The sequence below is a fragment of the Equus caballus genome, chromosome 23 (assembly GCF_041296265.1).
Source record: "Equus caballus isolate H_3958 breed thoroughbred chromosome 23, TB-T2T, whole genome shotgun sequence".
NCBI lineage: Eukaryota > Metazoa > Chordata > Mammalia > Perissodactyla > Equidae > Equus > Equus caballus.
Window position 1 is genome coordinate 46,624,246 of NC_091706.1, and position 17,349 is coordinate 46,641,594.

General features: G+C 33.3%; 1 protein-coding gene across 16 annotated transcripts in view; it reads right to left on the reverse strand.

Annotated features, from left to right (window-relative positions):
• The window catches only part of MPDZ (multiple PDZ domain crumbs cell polarity complex component), a 155,044-nt gene that overhangs the window by 103,248 nt on the left and 34,447 nt on the right, over nucleotides 1-17,349 (reverse strand). For all 16 annotated transcript variants that reach the window (XM_070248691.1, XM_070248688.1, XM_023627359.2 and 13 more), the window contains 2 exons: nucleotides 1,451-1,660; nucleotides 843-982 (listed from right to left, as the gene is read on the reverse strand). In XM_070248691.1, coding sequence (XP_070104792.1) covers nucleotides 843-982; nucleotides 1,451-1,660 — 350 coding nt within the window. The remainder of the gene's footprint in view (nucleotides 1-842; nucleotides 983-1,450; nucleotides 1,661-17,349) is intronic.

Below are 17,349 nucleotides of genomic sequence, written 5' to 3' on the forward strand. Positions count from 1 at the left end.
GAACCTAGGCGGCTGAAGCGGAGCGTGCTGAACTTGACCACTAGGCCACGGGTCCAGCCTCTGTAGTTCTGTTTTTAAAAATACATGCTTTGGCTCCAGCTGATCTACCCCTAATCCACCCCTCCCATTTAAAAGCCCTCTTTCTTTTCAGTTACCCCTCAACCCAAACCTTACATCTTGGATGTTCCTATCTTCTACAACTGAAAGCAAAGTTGCCTAGATTCTTATTAATAAAATATAGCTCACATTATCATGGGCTATTTGTATATTTTTTGGTATGGTAATTTTAAAAATCTACTCAAAAAGAGCCCATTTAAAAACAATGAGAATAATGTCCTACTCAAATTTTTCTTTCCTTACTAAAGTGTGGTTATGACTAAACAGCTACTCTCCTTTCAAAGGACTTCCTTTTTATCATGACAATGTTAATGACTTCTAGAAACTGGTTAATGACAGATTACATCTGGTTTTTGTTTTTATTCATTTTTGCTTCTCTAAATTCTCCCAAAGTGATCAACACCTTCTGAATGTGGTATCAAAAACAGAGAAGAGGGGCCAGCCCCATGGCCAAGTGGTTAAGTTCACATGCTCCACTTTGGCAGCCCAGGGTTTTCCTGGTTCAGATTCTGGGCACGGACATGGCACCACACATCAGGTCATGCTGAGGTGGCATCCCACATAGCACAACCAGAGGGACTCACAACTAGAATATACAACTATGTACTGGGGGGCCTTGGAGAGAAGAATAAAAAAAAAAAAAAGACTGGCAACAGATGTTAGCGCAGGTGCCAATCTTTAAAAAAAGAAAGAAAGAAACAGGAAAGATTCTATGACAGTCTCACCTGTGAGCCACACTGCCCTCTTGGATCTCCTGCACAAATATTCCCAGTTCGCCCCGGTTTTCACTCCTGAGTCCCACGACACTAAACCCGAGGCCTCCACACGGAGGTTTGAGGAGCTCAAAAACCTCCACAGGGCGACCCTGTTCAGGAAACAAAGCAACAAATAAAATGAAAAGCCAATCAATGCACATGCAGTCATCTTATTAGTGGCATTATCTTGTTGTGGGGAAAAAAAGAGAAAGAAATTTAAAAAACATTTTCTAAGATAACCTTTATCATTCATCACCTAGAAGGAGATATTTTATTTATCCTGAAGAATATTTGTGGAAAACAACATATAATACTCAGTTTAAAATGTGATAATAAAAAAAGTAGAATAGAAAAATCTCTGAATCATCTGAACTTACACAAAATCTACTTTTTCATTCCTATTTTTTCAGATGTTATGTCTTCATAAATAAGAATATATTTAATATAATATATATTTAATGTATATATTTAACATATATAATATAAATATATAAATATTCTTCAAATTATCCAGGACTTGATTACACTCTTAAGATATCACAGGTTCTATCATAACTAACAGGAAGAAATGTTCTTACCTGGGCCATGTTTTTGATCAGCTGATCAAATTCATCACAAGCAGGTTTCCCATTGATGTGTGCAGCACCCAATCCTGTAAGTGCTTCCAGAGTCCCATTATTGGGTGATGATAAAAATGACTCATTTTGCAGAGTAGGAATTACAGCTGGGTTGAGATGTGGTATGTGGGCATATTCGACATTTGAACTTGCCAAAGTTGCAGTGTTTACCTAAGAGTAATATGGAGGTTACCAACAATTTTGACATTCCATAAACCGTTTCATAGAAAACATCCCAAGAGGGGTTATAATGTAGTACATATGAAATTTGAAAGTGTCCATATCCTTTGATTCCAGAAATTTATTTCAAGGAGAAATTTTAGAATAATATGCAAAGATGTATGTACAAGGACGTTCAATGCAGCACTATTTATTAGATGGGAAAATGTTTAAAAACTAATTATCTCCAGTATACAATTTTAAGGCACTTATTAAAACACGCAAACATACACATCCATAGACACACTTTTAAGTGAAAAAGGCTAGTTATTGAACAATATGTATAGTATGATTCAATGTGCACTCAAAAAAAAGATGTTTATATATGTATTCAATATCTGAAAGAATACATACCAAACAACCAATATAACACCAGTTCTCCCTGAGATGGGATTCCAGGGAGCCACTAAATTTCTGTATTGCTTGAATTTTTATAACAATGTATATAGTAAAGAATTTGGTCTTTCCCAAAGAGAGGTCTGGCCTTTGTCTGCAGCTCCTAGGAAGTAACTTCTAAACGAGTGGAATTTCCCAGATGACAGGTGTGTCTTTGTTATTCGTGGTGGGCCCCAAGGCCAGAGGGTATCAGCTCAAATTCTGAGACTAAGTTAAATCCTGTGGGCAATCAATCAGGCCTACAAAATAATGTCACAATAAAAACTCAACACCGAGCTCAGATAAACTTCCTGGGTTGGCAATACTCCACGCACATTGTCACACATTGATTCCAGGAAGACACCACTTCCTGAAGAAAATGAAAGCATCCCATTTGGAACCCTCCCAGACTCTGTATTATGCATCTCTTCCTTTGACTAATTTCTGACCTGTATACTTTCCCTATAATAAACCATAACCAAGATTATAATAGATTTCCCTATGATAAACCACAACCAAGAGTATAATAGCTTTCAGTAAGTTCTGTAGGTCTTTCTAGTGAATTATTGGACCTGAGTGTGGTTTGGGGAAACTCCTGAACTTGCAGTTGGTGTCAGAAGTGGGGGTGGCCTTGTGTGGACTCTTCCTTCTAACTGTATTTGGAGCTTAACTCCTTGCTGTTGGTGTCAAAAGTCTTGGGCAGAGTTGTCAGTCTGGAGAAGTGTGCCCTCGAACCTCACAGTCTGGCTAACTTCAGGTACAATGACATAAGTAAACAACAACAAAAAAGATAATTCCATTTTGGAAAAATATTCTATAATTACTTGTGCGTGTTACAAAGAGCTCCAAGTTAAAGCTAAACAGTTGATAAAACAGTGCCAATAGTCAATCCTAATTTCATATTTCTATAGGGTATCTGGAATGTAACATTTTATCCACAGTTATTTATCAGAAAGGCTACATCAATGTTGTTTTGGGATCACTCTCTGAACTCATCTCCTAGCACTGTGTCCTTCACCCACATAGCTCCAGCTATACTCACCATTTCACCATTCCTCAAACTGCCAAGCCACTCCCTCTACCAGCCAGGTACATCCTTCCTCCAAGCATCTACATGCTTACTACTTTATTTCATTCAAGTGTGCTCAACATCACCTCAGAGAAGCCCTCCCTGCAACCCTATCCAAGACAGCATCCCACCAGTACGCTCCATGAGCTTACCCTGCCCTGTTTTCTTCATGGTGCTTATTACCAGCTGGTATGCACCCTGTTGTCATGGAGCTTCCATCCCAATCTGTAGAGACAGACTACAATGTAGAATTCTCCAGTGGAGGAATTTGACTATTTTATTCTCTATTATATCCTCATTCTCTAGAAAAGTGCTTTGCACAGAGTTGGCATGCAATATACATTTGAAGAATAAACGTTTATCTATTTTTTAAGGACCTACTTGGATCTAATCTCCTAACAACTCTCCAAGTATCGTTATTTCCACTTTACAGAGTACAAAATTATACACAGTCACACACTTAATAAGTGGACTGTGACCTAGATTTTTTCATCCTGGTGTTCCTATATCATCTTTCTTTATATTATACACACAGCAAACAGTCATTTGAGATATCATTTCTGGAAATAAGATATTAGGTAAAGAGCTTCCATTGACAGAAACAATCAAAATATTTCACAATATATCATCTACCCATGCCTAAGAGTTTGTCACTTGTCCTTAAAAATAAAACAGCAAACTCAGTAAGTTACCAAAGTTATCAATAACTCAACCATCATACTGGCTATCTATAACCACAGATAAAAAAGAGATCACTATGTTTAAAAGAGGCTTTTGGGAATCTTTTCAAATGTTTATTTTAAAATCTATAGCAAGAAAGATCAATTATTATTTTTTCAAAAGCAAGCTTCTTATGCCCAATCTGATTTTTTTATCCTGAGCCATGGCAACTTCAATAAAGTCTGCCAGCAGAAGATACAACGCTCAAGTTGAAGCAGATGGCATAATGAAATATGTGACAGGCTGAGGATCCCACACACCAGAATCTAATGCCTATGGCATGTTTGCATAGGAAAATAATATTTGGACTTCTGCTACGGTAAGCCATAATGAACAAATCACATTCCAAGAACCGAGAGTTTATCTACATGAAGTTAATTGGTGAAGTAGAGGCTCTGATATGATGTAAGAAAAGGAATAAAGGCAAACAAGAGTAAAGTTATAGGACCAGAACAAGTACTATATTATGAGAATCATATAAAAGAATTGAATACCAATTGACTTCTCCAAATTTGTTAAAGGTTTAACCAATGTCAACGACTCCTCCTGTCTTCTCCCGGCCCTTGTGGTATACATAAATGTAAAAGCAAAAGTTAAAGAGATGATATATGAAAAAACACGAATTTAACTATAACATCACACAAAAGGCTTGTTTTCAAATTTTCAAATTTACACTCATAGGAAAAAGCACAAAGGCACCTTTTGATTCTGCTATAACATTATTAAAATGGTTTTCTGAACTATAATCTTCTTGATGAACAGGAATCTTATTTACCCTGATAGGCCTGTTCATAGCAGACTCAGTATAAATGTTTAATAAAAAGAACTTGACTCTCATCTTGGTTTATGGAATATAAAATAAACAGAAGAAAACACAACTATCTGGTGATTTTCATATACAGATAAACAATCTGTATAATTTATGGAAGTTGCTAGTAAATGAGCAAGAGTCACCAAATAATTATCTGTTCTCTGTTTAACTTCTGGCTGAGTATTTCAGTCTAAAAAAGCCTTTTATGCTTCTTGTAAATAAACATATATTAACTTAATTTATGGATTTTAATTAGTGCTAATACCTAAAACATAATAAAGATTATGCAAATTATTCAATTAAAAAGGTGTCAAAATCTTTCTGAAAGGGAAGGATGAAACACCCTACCAGTATTTAGAAGTATATGAGAAGCCCTCTTCTAAGATGCAGTCAGAACTAGTAATTGCTTCAGTTACTCTAAAAGGTCAGATAAAGCAGAAATCATAACAAAGGCCAAACATATAACTGAAGTACTTTAACTTAAAACATACGGATATTCATTCACAAGTATCTTCATATATGGGAGGTCCCCACCTTATTTCCTGCATAAAACATACTCATCTAATATGGCATTATTTTCAAATTCAACCTCTTTAAGGTGAAGCAAGAATCTGACCCTTGAGAAACAATTTCGTTAAAGAAATCTAGATATTTATGAGATCTTTCCTCAGTGTTTTATAGTTTGATAAACATAAACAATTCACCAACTGTTTCATCAATTCATCTATGTGGTCTTTGAAAAAAATTTCAGTAAGTTTTCAGAGAAAAAAATTTTTGTCATAAAATTTTCATGTTTTATAATAAAGTCATGCAATTATAAAAAACAATTATGACTGGCATAAATAGCTCTAAAAATGACTTTTTGATAAATGTATACTTACCTGGTCACAGCTGCAGAAGCACACAAATAAGAAACTATCTGAATAAACAAGTGTTTAGTGCTTTGGGCATCAGTCGATATGCCTTTATAGGGGAAATGGACAGTATCCTTTCACCTAGAAAGTCACTTATTTGGAGGTGTACTAAGAGAGCTGCTTCTTCTATAAGAACATCCCAAGAAAACAAAAATTGTCTTTAGTTCCATACACAATTAAGTTCACCCTGTGGGAATAGCTGTATCAGAGTAACCCTTCCACTGAGATCAATTAGAAAATTTGTATAGAGCTGTTTAAAAAAAAAAAAAAAAGAACTTTAAAGGTATCAGAAAGAAACCATCACGTCTGCCATATTCTACTCATTAAAAGCAAATCAGTAAGCCCAGCTGACACTCAAGGAGAAGGGATCACACAAGAGCATGAAGACGAGAAGGCAGGGATTACTGGTGTCCATAGAGGCTGACTACCATAGCAAGGCAGCTGAAAGCCAAGTTAGAGGGAAGATCTTAAAAGCCATCAGGGCAAAAAGGCACTTTATCTTGAAAGAAGAATAAAACTGACAGCTGACTTCTCAAGTGAATCAATGAAAAACAGAAGACAATAGAATAAAAAAAAAAGATTAAAAATAGAAACAATCTGACAACCTAGCATTTTCAGAATACTTCCTCTGCCCCCGCCCCTGCCGCACACACACACTAAATGTTGTCTCAGATTGGTACAAAAGAAATGCCAAAGTAAATTCTTAGGCAGAAAGAAAAATCCCTGATGGAATTTCTGTAATGCAGAAAAGACTGGAGAACACAAAAAAGAGTTTAAAAATGTACGTAAATCAACAGAAATTGCTTAAAACAGTAAATAATCTAAAACTTGTGGAGTTTTAAATATATGTAGAATAAAAGTACATGATAATTACATGAAAGACAGGAGTAGGGCAAACGGGGTTGAAATATACTATGTTCCCTGCATTTTCCAGGAAGTAGTGAAAGTACTAATTAAAGTAAAATGAAATAAGTTAAGCGTAATATATCTGACATAGGACCTATGTCTGGCTTATATAAAGAAATCTCAGAACTCAATAGTTGAAAGAAAATCCAATTAAAAAATGAGCAAAGAGACATTTCACCAAAGAGGATATACCGATGACAAATAAGAACATAAAAGATGTTCAACAGAATTATCCATTAAAGAAATGCAAATTAAAAGCACAAAGAATATGACTACATACCTATCAGAAGGACTAAATAAAAAAATACTGACAACACTAAATGCTGGTGAGGATGTGGAAAAATGGATTGCTCATCTACTGCTGGTAGGAATGTAAATTGGGAGAGCCCTCTGAAAAACAGTACAGCAGTTTCTGAAAAAAACTAAGCATGCATTTACAACACAGGTATTATACTCCTGGGTATTTATTATAGAGAAATAAAAACTTACGTCCACACAAAAACATGTACACAATGCTCATAGCAGCTTTATGCATAAGAGTAAAAAACTGAAAACAAACAAAATGCCTTCAAAAGATGTATCTATACCATGGAATAACATTCAGAAATAAAAAGGAATAAAATATTAATATACACAACAACTTGGATGGATTATAAGAGTATTATGTCGAATGAAAAAAGACAATCTCAAAAGGTCACATATATTATGATTACATTTTTTAACAATTTTGAAATGATTAAATTATACAGACAGAAAAGGTTGCCAGGGGCTAGAGGGGGCTGCGTATGACTATAATGGGGTAACACAAGGGAGGATGGAATAAATCTGCACCTAGATTGTGGTGATGGAATAGGTCTGTATGTAGACGGTGGTGGTGGTGGTTACACAATTCTATACAAGTGAAAAAATGACACAAATTGAAAAAACTGACACACACTGTACCAATATCAGTTTCCTGGCTTTGATATTTTACTATAATTATTAAGAAGTAACCACTGGAGGCAACTTGGTTAAGGATATATAGGACCATTCTATACTATATTGAAAACTTTCTGTGAATCTATAATCAATTCAAAATAAAAAGACTTTTTTAAAAGTTGACTCAAATACCTCAAGGATACTTACTGCAATCTTTAGGGTAACCATTAGAAGAATAATAAGATTAAGTATAAATAATATGCTAATAGAGGTAGAGGATGAAATAAAATGTTAATACAAAGGAAGAAAAATTTAATTAAAAAAAGAAAAAACAGTAAATTAAAATGAAAATGTATCAATAATTACATTAAATATAAAGGGGTTAAATATTCAAAGTAAAAGATTAAAATTGTCACATTGTATAACACAATACAGCCCAAATACATGCTGTTTACCAAAGACACAAGTTACTAATAAAGAAAAAGATGAAGAAAAGGTGCAAGTAGAATGACAAAAAAAAGATATCCCACATACACATTAACCAAAAGAAGCCTGGTACAGCTAAACAATATCATACAAGTGGACTTTAAAACAAGAAGAATTACTGGAGATAAAGAGAGACAATTCATAAAGATAAAGGGTCAACTTGGTAGACAGATAAAACAATTTTAGTAATCTAAAAATATAACCTCAAAACATGTAGGGCAAAAGGACTCAGAATCCAAATGAGAAACAGGCAAACCCACAATCATAGGTAGAGATTATATGACATCTCTCTCAGTAAGTGATAGAAATAGATTAAAAAAAAAAACAACAATAAGACTATAAAAGATATGAACAACATTCTAAATAAAGTTGACCTAATGGACAAAGACAGAACACTGCACTCAATAACTGAGTGCACATTCTTTCAAAATACAAAAGAAATATTTTATCAAAATAGTTTATATGTATGGAGCCGGCCTGGTGGCACAGTGGTTAAGTTTGCACGTTCTGCTTTGGCAGCCTGGGGTTCACCGGTTCAGATCCCAGGTGTGGACATAGGACTGCTTGTCAAGCCATGCTGTGGCAGGCGTCCTACATATAAAGTAGAGGAAAATGGGCACAGTTTTAGCTCAGGGCCAGTCTTCCTCAGCAAAAAGAGGAGGATTGGCAGATGTTAGCTCAGGGCTAATCTTCTGCACAAAAAAAAAAAGTCTATATGTAAAGTTCATAAAGCAAGTGTCACCAAATCTCAAAGAAGTGAGATCATACAGAAGATGTCTCTGATTACAGTACAATTAATCTACAAATCAATAACAGAAAGAAGAAAATTAAAAAATGTTAGTTGATTAAGCAATACATTTCTAAATAAACCATGGTTCAAAGAAGAAACTGTAATAAAAATTTTAAAATTTTGAACTGAATCATAATGAAGATACAACATAAAATTGTGGGATGCAGCTAAAGCAATGCTTAGAAAGAAATATTAGAAAAAATGAAAGATTAAAAATCAATATGTTGAACATCTGTATGAAAAAACAAACTAAAAAAAGGTACACTAAATCCCAAAAAGGAAGAAAATAACAGCTTAGACCAAAATTCCAGAAAATAGAAAAAAATACAATAAAATAATTCAACAAAGCAAAAGATTGGTCTTCTGGAAGAAGAAAAAATTAATAAATTTGATAAACCTCCAGCAACACTGGTCAAAGAAAATACAAAAGACAAATTTCCAATATTAGGGATGAAAAGAGGGACCTGACTAGACCTTTCAGGTATATAGTGAACAACCTTATACCAAAAATTTTGAAAGAAACATATGAAATAAACAAATACCTTAAAAAGCAAATTTACTAAATGTCAAAAACAAAATTACCAAATGTCAATAATTTTGTACCTATTAATGAAATTGAATCCATTATTAAAAATATTCCCACATATATAAAAAAAAAAAAACAGGTCTAGATGATTTCACTGGTAAATTCTCCAAATATTAAAAAAAAATTTTTTAACACCAAGTTTTTAAACACTTTCAGTGACAAGATAAAGAGGGAATTGTTCTCAACTTTTTCCTAGAGGCCAGCATAACCCAGACACCAAAACCTAACAAAGACATTACTAGACAAGAAAGCTACAGACCAATATCTCCTAAACGTAGATACAAAAATACTAAACAAAAATGTTAACACACTAAAGCCAAAGGTATACAAAGAAGAGAATGATTATGACCAAGATGGGCACTCCAGAAATGCAAAGTTGAATTAAAATTTGAAAATTGTTTAGGTTTAATTTACCACATCAACAGAATAAAGGAGAAAAACATAGGACTAGCTCAATAGACTGTAGAATAAAATAGTGGATAAAATCATACTTACAGGGAAATACAGGTTTTTAATCCTAAAATAATGAATGAGACTATGAGGTCCACCATCACCATTTCTATTAGACTCAAGGTTTTAGGTAGTACAATAAGGCAAGAAAAAGAAATAAAAGGCATAAAAAGTGGAATTGAAGAAACAAAAACTGTAATTACTCAGTGTACACCACACAGTTGTATACGCTGAAAACCCAAGTCAATCTACAGATAAATTATTAGCTTTAATAAGTGAATTTAGTAAAAGTTAGTGGATATAGTCAACATGAAAAGTCAACTAGATTTCCTAGCAAAAAACTAGAAACTGAAACTTAAAAAAAAGATTCCATTTAAAATATGTAAAAATTTTTGGAAAAACTGGAATACATAGAGTTTAAGAAATAGATCAACACATATATGACCACTGTATTTACAACAACAATGCCAACATAAGGAGGACAATGATGGTCTTCTCAATAAATACTCTGGGTCAAATGGATATTCAAATAAAAAAATATAAACACACACAAACATACATATTTTATGTCTACCTCACACCACAGCCAAAATTTAGAAGATAAAACAAACTTCTGAAAGAAAATCTTTACAATCTTGGCTTGGTCAATGATTCCTTAAGTAGGACAAAAAAGGCAATACCCATAGAGGAAAAGCTCGAAAAATTGGACTCTTTTTTTAAAAAAAAAAAAACCTTCTCGTCATCAAAAGATACAATTGAGTCAAAAGGAAAAAATACGAAGCAGAAAAAAACAGCTGAAATACAAACATCCAACAAAGTTGTATTCAGAATATATTTAAAAACTCTTATAAATCAATAAGAAAAAGACTGACAAATCAACAGAAAAATGGGCAAGAGACAAACAGGAACTCCTCAAAGGAAGATATCCAAATGACCAATAAGCATATGAAAAGGTGCTCAACATCATCAGTCATCAGGAAAATGCAAACTAAAACAATAACATGATACTCTAACATACCCCCCTGAGTGGCTAAAACTGGAAAAAAAGAAATTTAAAGCTGGCAGTACCAAGTGTAAGAGATGCTGTGGGGTAAGGAGAATTTTCATATATTATAGTGAGAGCATGGACCTGTAACTTTGGAAAACAGTCTGGCAAAATTTACGAATGTTGAATATACACAATAAGATGCACAAATTTTACTCAAATAAATATCCCAGAGAAATTACACTTAAGAACATTAAAATACACATGTTAGAATGTTCATGGCAGTTTTATTTATAATAGCCAAAAACTAGAAAAATCAAAATTACAATCAACAAAAGAAAGGACAAATATATTCTAGTATATTCATAGAATGAAAAATGGAAAAGTACTACAGCTACATACAACATGAACGAATCTCATAGACACAAAGTGAAAACAAAGAAACCAGACACAAAGAATATATCCTCAAACTACATTTACATAAAATATAAATTTTTATCTAAGGGATAAAAGTCAAAATAGTGTATGATCTGACTTCATGTGGAATCTAAAAAACCTAAACTCATAGAAAGAGAGAGAAGACTGGTGGTTGCCAGGGGCTGGCTGGGGTGGGAGAAATGTGGAGATGTTGGTCAGAGCGTATAAACTTCCAGTTGTAAGATAAATAAGTTCTGGGGGTCTAAGGTACAGCATGGTGACTATAGTTAACAACACTGTATTGTATACTTGAAAGTGGCTAAGAGAGTAGATCTCAAATGTTTTCATCACACACACACAAAAGGTCATTATATGAAGTGACAGCCGTGTTAACTAACCATATGTGGTAATCATTCCACAATATATCAAATATCACATCGTACATCTCAAACACACAATGTTATATGTCCATTATATCTCAAACAGGCTGGAAAAAAATAGCGATTCTTTTGGGGTAGAGGGTTAGGACTGACTGAGGAGACACAGAGAGTACTAATGAGTGCTGGTAACTTTCCATACCTTAATTTAGGTGAAGGGTTATATGGGTATATTCAATTTGTAAAAAATCCTTGAGCTATATAATTTTCCCCCTTACTGTACGTTATTTCTCACTTTTTCTAAAGTTTGCAAAATAAGTGATACAATCAGAGCAAGAACCTGGGGCACTCCCGTGAATGATATAAAAACACCCTCCATTTAGAGAAAGTAGGTGGTAGGAACAGGCTCTACAAATCAAACTAAACCTTTTCTGACAGAAACTCTGAATTTAAAGTTCAATTACCAGGCATTCATCTTAAATGGATGAGAATATAGAAACCGGCTATCTGAAGCTGACGCTTAGTCTTTTACTGTGATGGATGACCCTCTCCAGGCTTGATATGGATTCAAGTAACTGATTCCCATTCCCAGAATGAATCCTTTAACAAGTGCTCAAGGCAAGATGAATCCTTAGCGAATATGTTTTAACCTCCATAGCACATTTAGATTTTTCTTCCTCAAAGATTATGACTTTCTAAAACTTGTAATCATTTAATCAAACACTAAATTACAAGAAAAAAAATTTTGTTAACTTATACTTTAAAGTATTCTGACACACCTTTGTACAAGGCTGATATAATTGTGAGATTTCAAAATTACACAGTTTTTTAACTTTAATAATTAACTTTAATAATTTAGGCTTACCAAATAGAATATTTTCAAATATGTAGATTCACTTAACTAAATCTGCTACAAAATATTGAAATGCTGACTTCTTATGTTTTCTCCCTCTCTTCTGGGATGTTCACTGAAAAGGAAGTTAGTACTATAGCTCTATTTTAACGGCTAACATCAATCTTTCCAGAAGTACTTGTATAATTGTCTACAAAAATGATTGCTTAGGATCAAACTGAATTTCCTAAAGCACTTTATATAGATTATCAAAACCTGTTTTGCGGTCCTGTTATTTTAACTTATTCTGAATGCACAGTATAGCAATGAGAATAAAATGACCCAAACATTTAGGTACATTTGATGGATATTATATTTCTATCTTTTAAAAGCTAAAATATATATTATCTTGAATTAAGCAAGAAAAATGACCACTGCTTTTGTAACTCTAGTTTTGGTAGATTTTAAACAAATTTATAAACATATATTCCTAGTTCAATTTCCCAATTTTTTGTTTGCTTTTTACTCCCTAACATAATGAGAAATAAAAAATAAGCCACTCTCCGGGGAATCTGCCATAACAGGTGCACCTCACAGAAATGCAGACTGTTTTTTTAATCTGCACCTTGTCTCCTTGCAGAGCAAGAAAACTGCTTATTTTCTTACGAATTTACAAAAATGCTGTAAAACACTCTCTGGAACTGATCCCAAATATGAAATGCAAAGATGGATAGGATGCTGAGAGTATTCAATGAAATACAGCACCTAAAATGGTAGCAATCACAGGAAAATATTTTATACATAATAGAACTGCATTTCAAGTTTGGAACCAAGGGAGGCCTCCTTTTCCATAAATCTTTCAGTGAAATACTGATTAGAGCACAACTCTGATGCATTATTGAACAGGCAAACCCTTGCACAGTAATTGATGGTGGCACTCTGATTTAATGATCCTTATTTTTAAAGCTAATTAAAGAAATTGAGTTGCATGTTCAAAGGGGATTAGCTTAATGTGACGAGACTATTTTGGACATAAAGTAGCTCACAGGTCCTGAACTAAACAAGATACAAAATGGTGCAGCAAGTTATAAAAGAAGGAAAAACATTTTCAGATAGAATAAACATAATTTTACATTTTCTATGAGACCTTCTTTTCATTCATTCAAATACTTATAAAAGCATCTTAAACGTCTAAGACATTTTGCTCTAAGTGATGAGATGGTAATTAAATAGACAAAACGCTTTCCACAATCACTAATACATTAGATATCCTATAAAATTACTCCACCAAGCTTAGTTCACCCACCTAGTGACACGGAATACCCTTCTTTTCATAGCTATGAAGTCTTGAATAGCAAAGCAGATTGTGGTCTAGAACCCAAATTATCATTTGAAAATATTCTTAAAGTAGGCCTTGACTATCATTGGCTGATAAGTTAAAAAGATAAAGATATTGAATTTAGAAAATAATTCCTTAACCCAAGAACGTTTAAGGAGTTATTCTGAGTAATCAAAATGCAAATTTTCTGCACCTGCCTCTAAGTAGATACAACTACAAAAGTTTCAGTGGAATAGTTGTCTTAAAATTCCCCTGCGCTAATAAAAAAGATAAACTACCAACCAGGAAACTCAAGATGGAAGAGAAAGAACAGTAAGAAGTAAATGAATTAAAGAGTATGTAAGACTCTTGTCATCTCCCTTGTGATATTTAGAAAGGCATACATGGATGATCAATAATCTACCCAAAGCAACGCCTATTGCTATAGTTTATTAAATGACAAGATCAAGCACAGAACTGTAAACTTTCTATCTTTATACAACGTTGTCAACTTACGTGAATGGTCATATAGCAGGTTATGCTATTTTATAATGTTCTACTTTTCAAAGCTCCCTGTATGAAAATTTTATTCATTGTTAAAATTACATCATAAAAGATCTTTATTAGAATCAATCCACAGGCGTACCACACTAAAATGTTGGGCTCAGGTAGCATAATGCAGAGTTCTCTACGTATATTTTATAAACTTGTTTTTTAAAGAAGGTCTAAACTTCACTAAAATCTTTAGAAATACTCTTATGTGAAAAGATTCAGATTCTGCACAACCCCCCGACCAAATTTCCAAAAATATATATGAAGACTTGGGTAAAAATTGGAAAATAACTTGAATTTAAAACAGTAACAGTCTGTTTTAAACTTTTTCCTTATGTTATAAAAGAAATTTTAAGTTTACCATTAAAAAAAAGTTAGATTCTACAATGAAGTAAAATACAACAGGATTCTTTAACCTATCCCGAGTTTCCACTGAGATTCCAATTAGATTCCACTAATTTCAGAAACAATGGTTTCTTTTTCATACCTGTTTGATCTTTTTTGATAATATCTTTACTTTTTGTTATTATTATTGGGGGAGAGGTATCTGTGGTAGGCTGAAAAAAAAAGACAACAAATTGTTTTCAGTTCTTATCAACAAAAGCAATAGTCTATATATTTCCCTACCTTTGAATCACTTAAAGTTCTTGCTGAAGTAGTAAAAATTATTAATTTTATTCAATCTTGACTCTTGAGTGTACATCTTTTATATTCTGTGTTTCAAAATAAGAAGTAAACATAAAGCACTTCTGCTGTACAAAAAATACAACTGTCGACTAGGCGAAAAGCACTATGGTTTGAGCGGCAAGCTGAACTAGCTGTATTTTTCATAAGCACCATATTACTTGAAAAAAATGACTGAAAATCAAAAAATGGTTATACAGACTTGGGTATATGGCAGACTATTTCTTAAAAATAAACAAAGTAAGCCTGTCACTTCAGAAAAAACAACTGACAGTACTTGTTGCCAATAGTAAAATTTGAGCTTTCAAGTGAAAATTAGAATTCTGGAAAACTTGTTATCTGCCACCCTGAGCCTGACACCCTTCCATAATTTAAAGACTCTGTTGATAAGATCAGAAGTGATATTAGCAAGTGTAACTTTTGATATTACATAAGGAAATGTGAAATGTAACTTCTTTTTTCAAATTTTCCATTTTCCAGATGACCAATGTAATACAAGATTATGCATAGGTAAAAAAACAAATAAAGCACCAGTTAGATTTTACTATAATAGAAGACAAAATATTCATTCATCTGGTTTCAGATTCCACATTGTAACTAACCTCTAAGAAACTAGCACTGATTTTGGTGCACTATCAAAGGATATCCACAAAAAGGCTATATTCCTCCTTTCCTAGCTATAAATCTGCATGAGGCCAGATTTTCTTCATATATGGCAACTAAAACAACAAATCCAAACACATCAAATGCAGAAGCAGATATGAGAATCCAATTTTCCTCTGTTAAGCTACATTAAAGAGACGTGCAAAAATGTAAAACAATGCCACTCTTCTCACTAATTTTTAAATGTAATGGGTTTACTACTGTTATTTTTAAATAAATAAATATTTCTCAATTTTCATTTCTAACCTAATAAACACTGATGGATAAAACAAAACAAAACAAAACCTCTTTGAGGTCCTTAGAAATTTTTAAGAGTGTAATGGGGTCTTGAGACCAAAATGTTTGAGAACCATTGCCTTAGAACATTAAATTTTAATAGGAGGAGGAAGCAATAAGAAGAGAACTAATAACTAATATTTACTAAGTGCTTGGTAAGCACTGGGCTTATGCCTTAGAGTTTTTAGATCCATGTTATTTAGTTTCCATTTCAGAACTAAAGGAAGGAAAAAAAGAGGCTCAGTGAAGATGTGTATATATATATATATATCTCTTTTGATAAATAAATAAACTCTTGTTTAAGATCATCTTCTAGTAAATATCAGTGCCAGAATTCAAATCTGGATTGTGTGTGTCTCCAAATTGTATGACACCACACTCCCAGCATTTGAGCTCAGATGATCATAACGAAAACCTCAAATCACCAGGAAATCCTTAAATTATGTTCATTACTCTGTTTAAGAGGACAGTGGAACAAAACACGACAGAGCTCAGTCAGTTGGCCTACATTTAAATACTAGCTCCACCACTTACCCTCTCGGTGCCTCCATTTCCCTACTTGTAAAATAAGGAAAATATTATTATCTACTTTATAGTATTGTCGTAATGATGACACAGGTAACTACACATGGAATAGCTCCTGGCACCCAGGAAAAATTTAATACATGTTAACTGCTGTGATGATGATGATGATGAGTAGTGCATCTTTTGGTTACGAAGAGAAAAGTGAAAGGTCTTCAAAGTGCTTTCAGTTATTTGGCTGATTTATTTACGTCAAAAATTAGTTCCCCTGCAAGGACAGACAATTATTAATGTACAACAGTTCTGAATACTCACATGTTCATTAATCAAACAATCATTCCTGAGTTTGAGTAAAGTACCATGTTAGGTACAAGGTATTCAAAGATGAATATGGAATGGATTTTATCCCAAAAGTAGTAAATGGACTCCCAAAAAACCTAAACTCAATTAATTCTAAAATTCCTTTTATGCTTGTTAAGAACAAATGGCAAGTGGAGCGCAGCATATATACCACAGTCTAGGCATGTGTGTTGACGTGTATTTGCAGAATGTCTTTTCTTTATTTAAAGCTCAACACTTCTGTGCTTTCTGAGCAAAACTTCGAAGGGAAAAATTTAAACAATGTAGCTTGACCAAAAATAATATTATCATCAAAGTATGCTTAAATTTTCTACATCAAAGGGGCGAAAGTATCAAAATTAAGTAATCTATTTTAAATGCCAAGACAAATATAAATTTAGAAATTGAAAACTTAGACAAACAACATGTTAGAATTTTTGCAGCGTTTTTTCTATCAGTCCCACATTTCCAAAAGGCAAATACAACTGATTCACTGTTCAGTCTGCTCAGAGAAAAATAAAAATACAGCAAAACCTTACCAACGAGTATAAATATATGGAAACGGACACAAGAAGACTGATGTTACTTTGCCATATTCCTCTCTATTCCACTATTATCTTTATCCAGTTCATCTACTTTAAAATCTAGCAT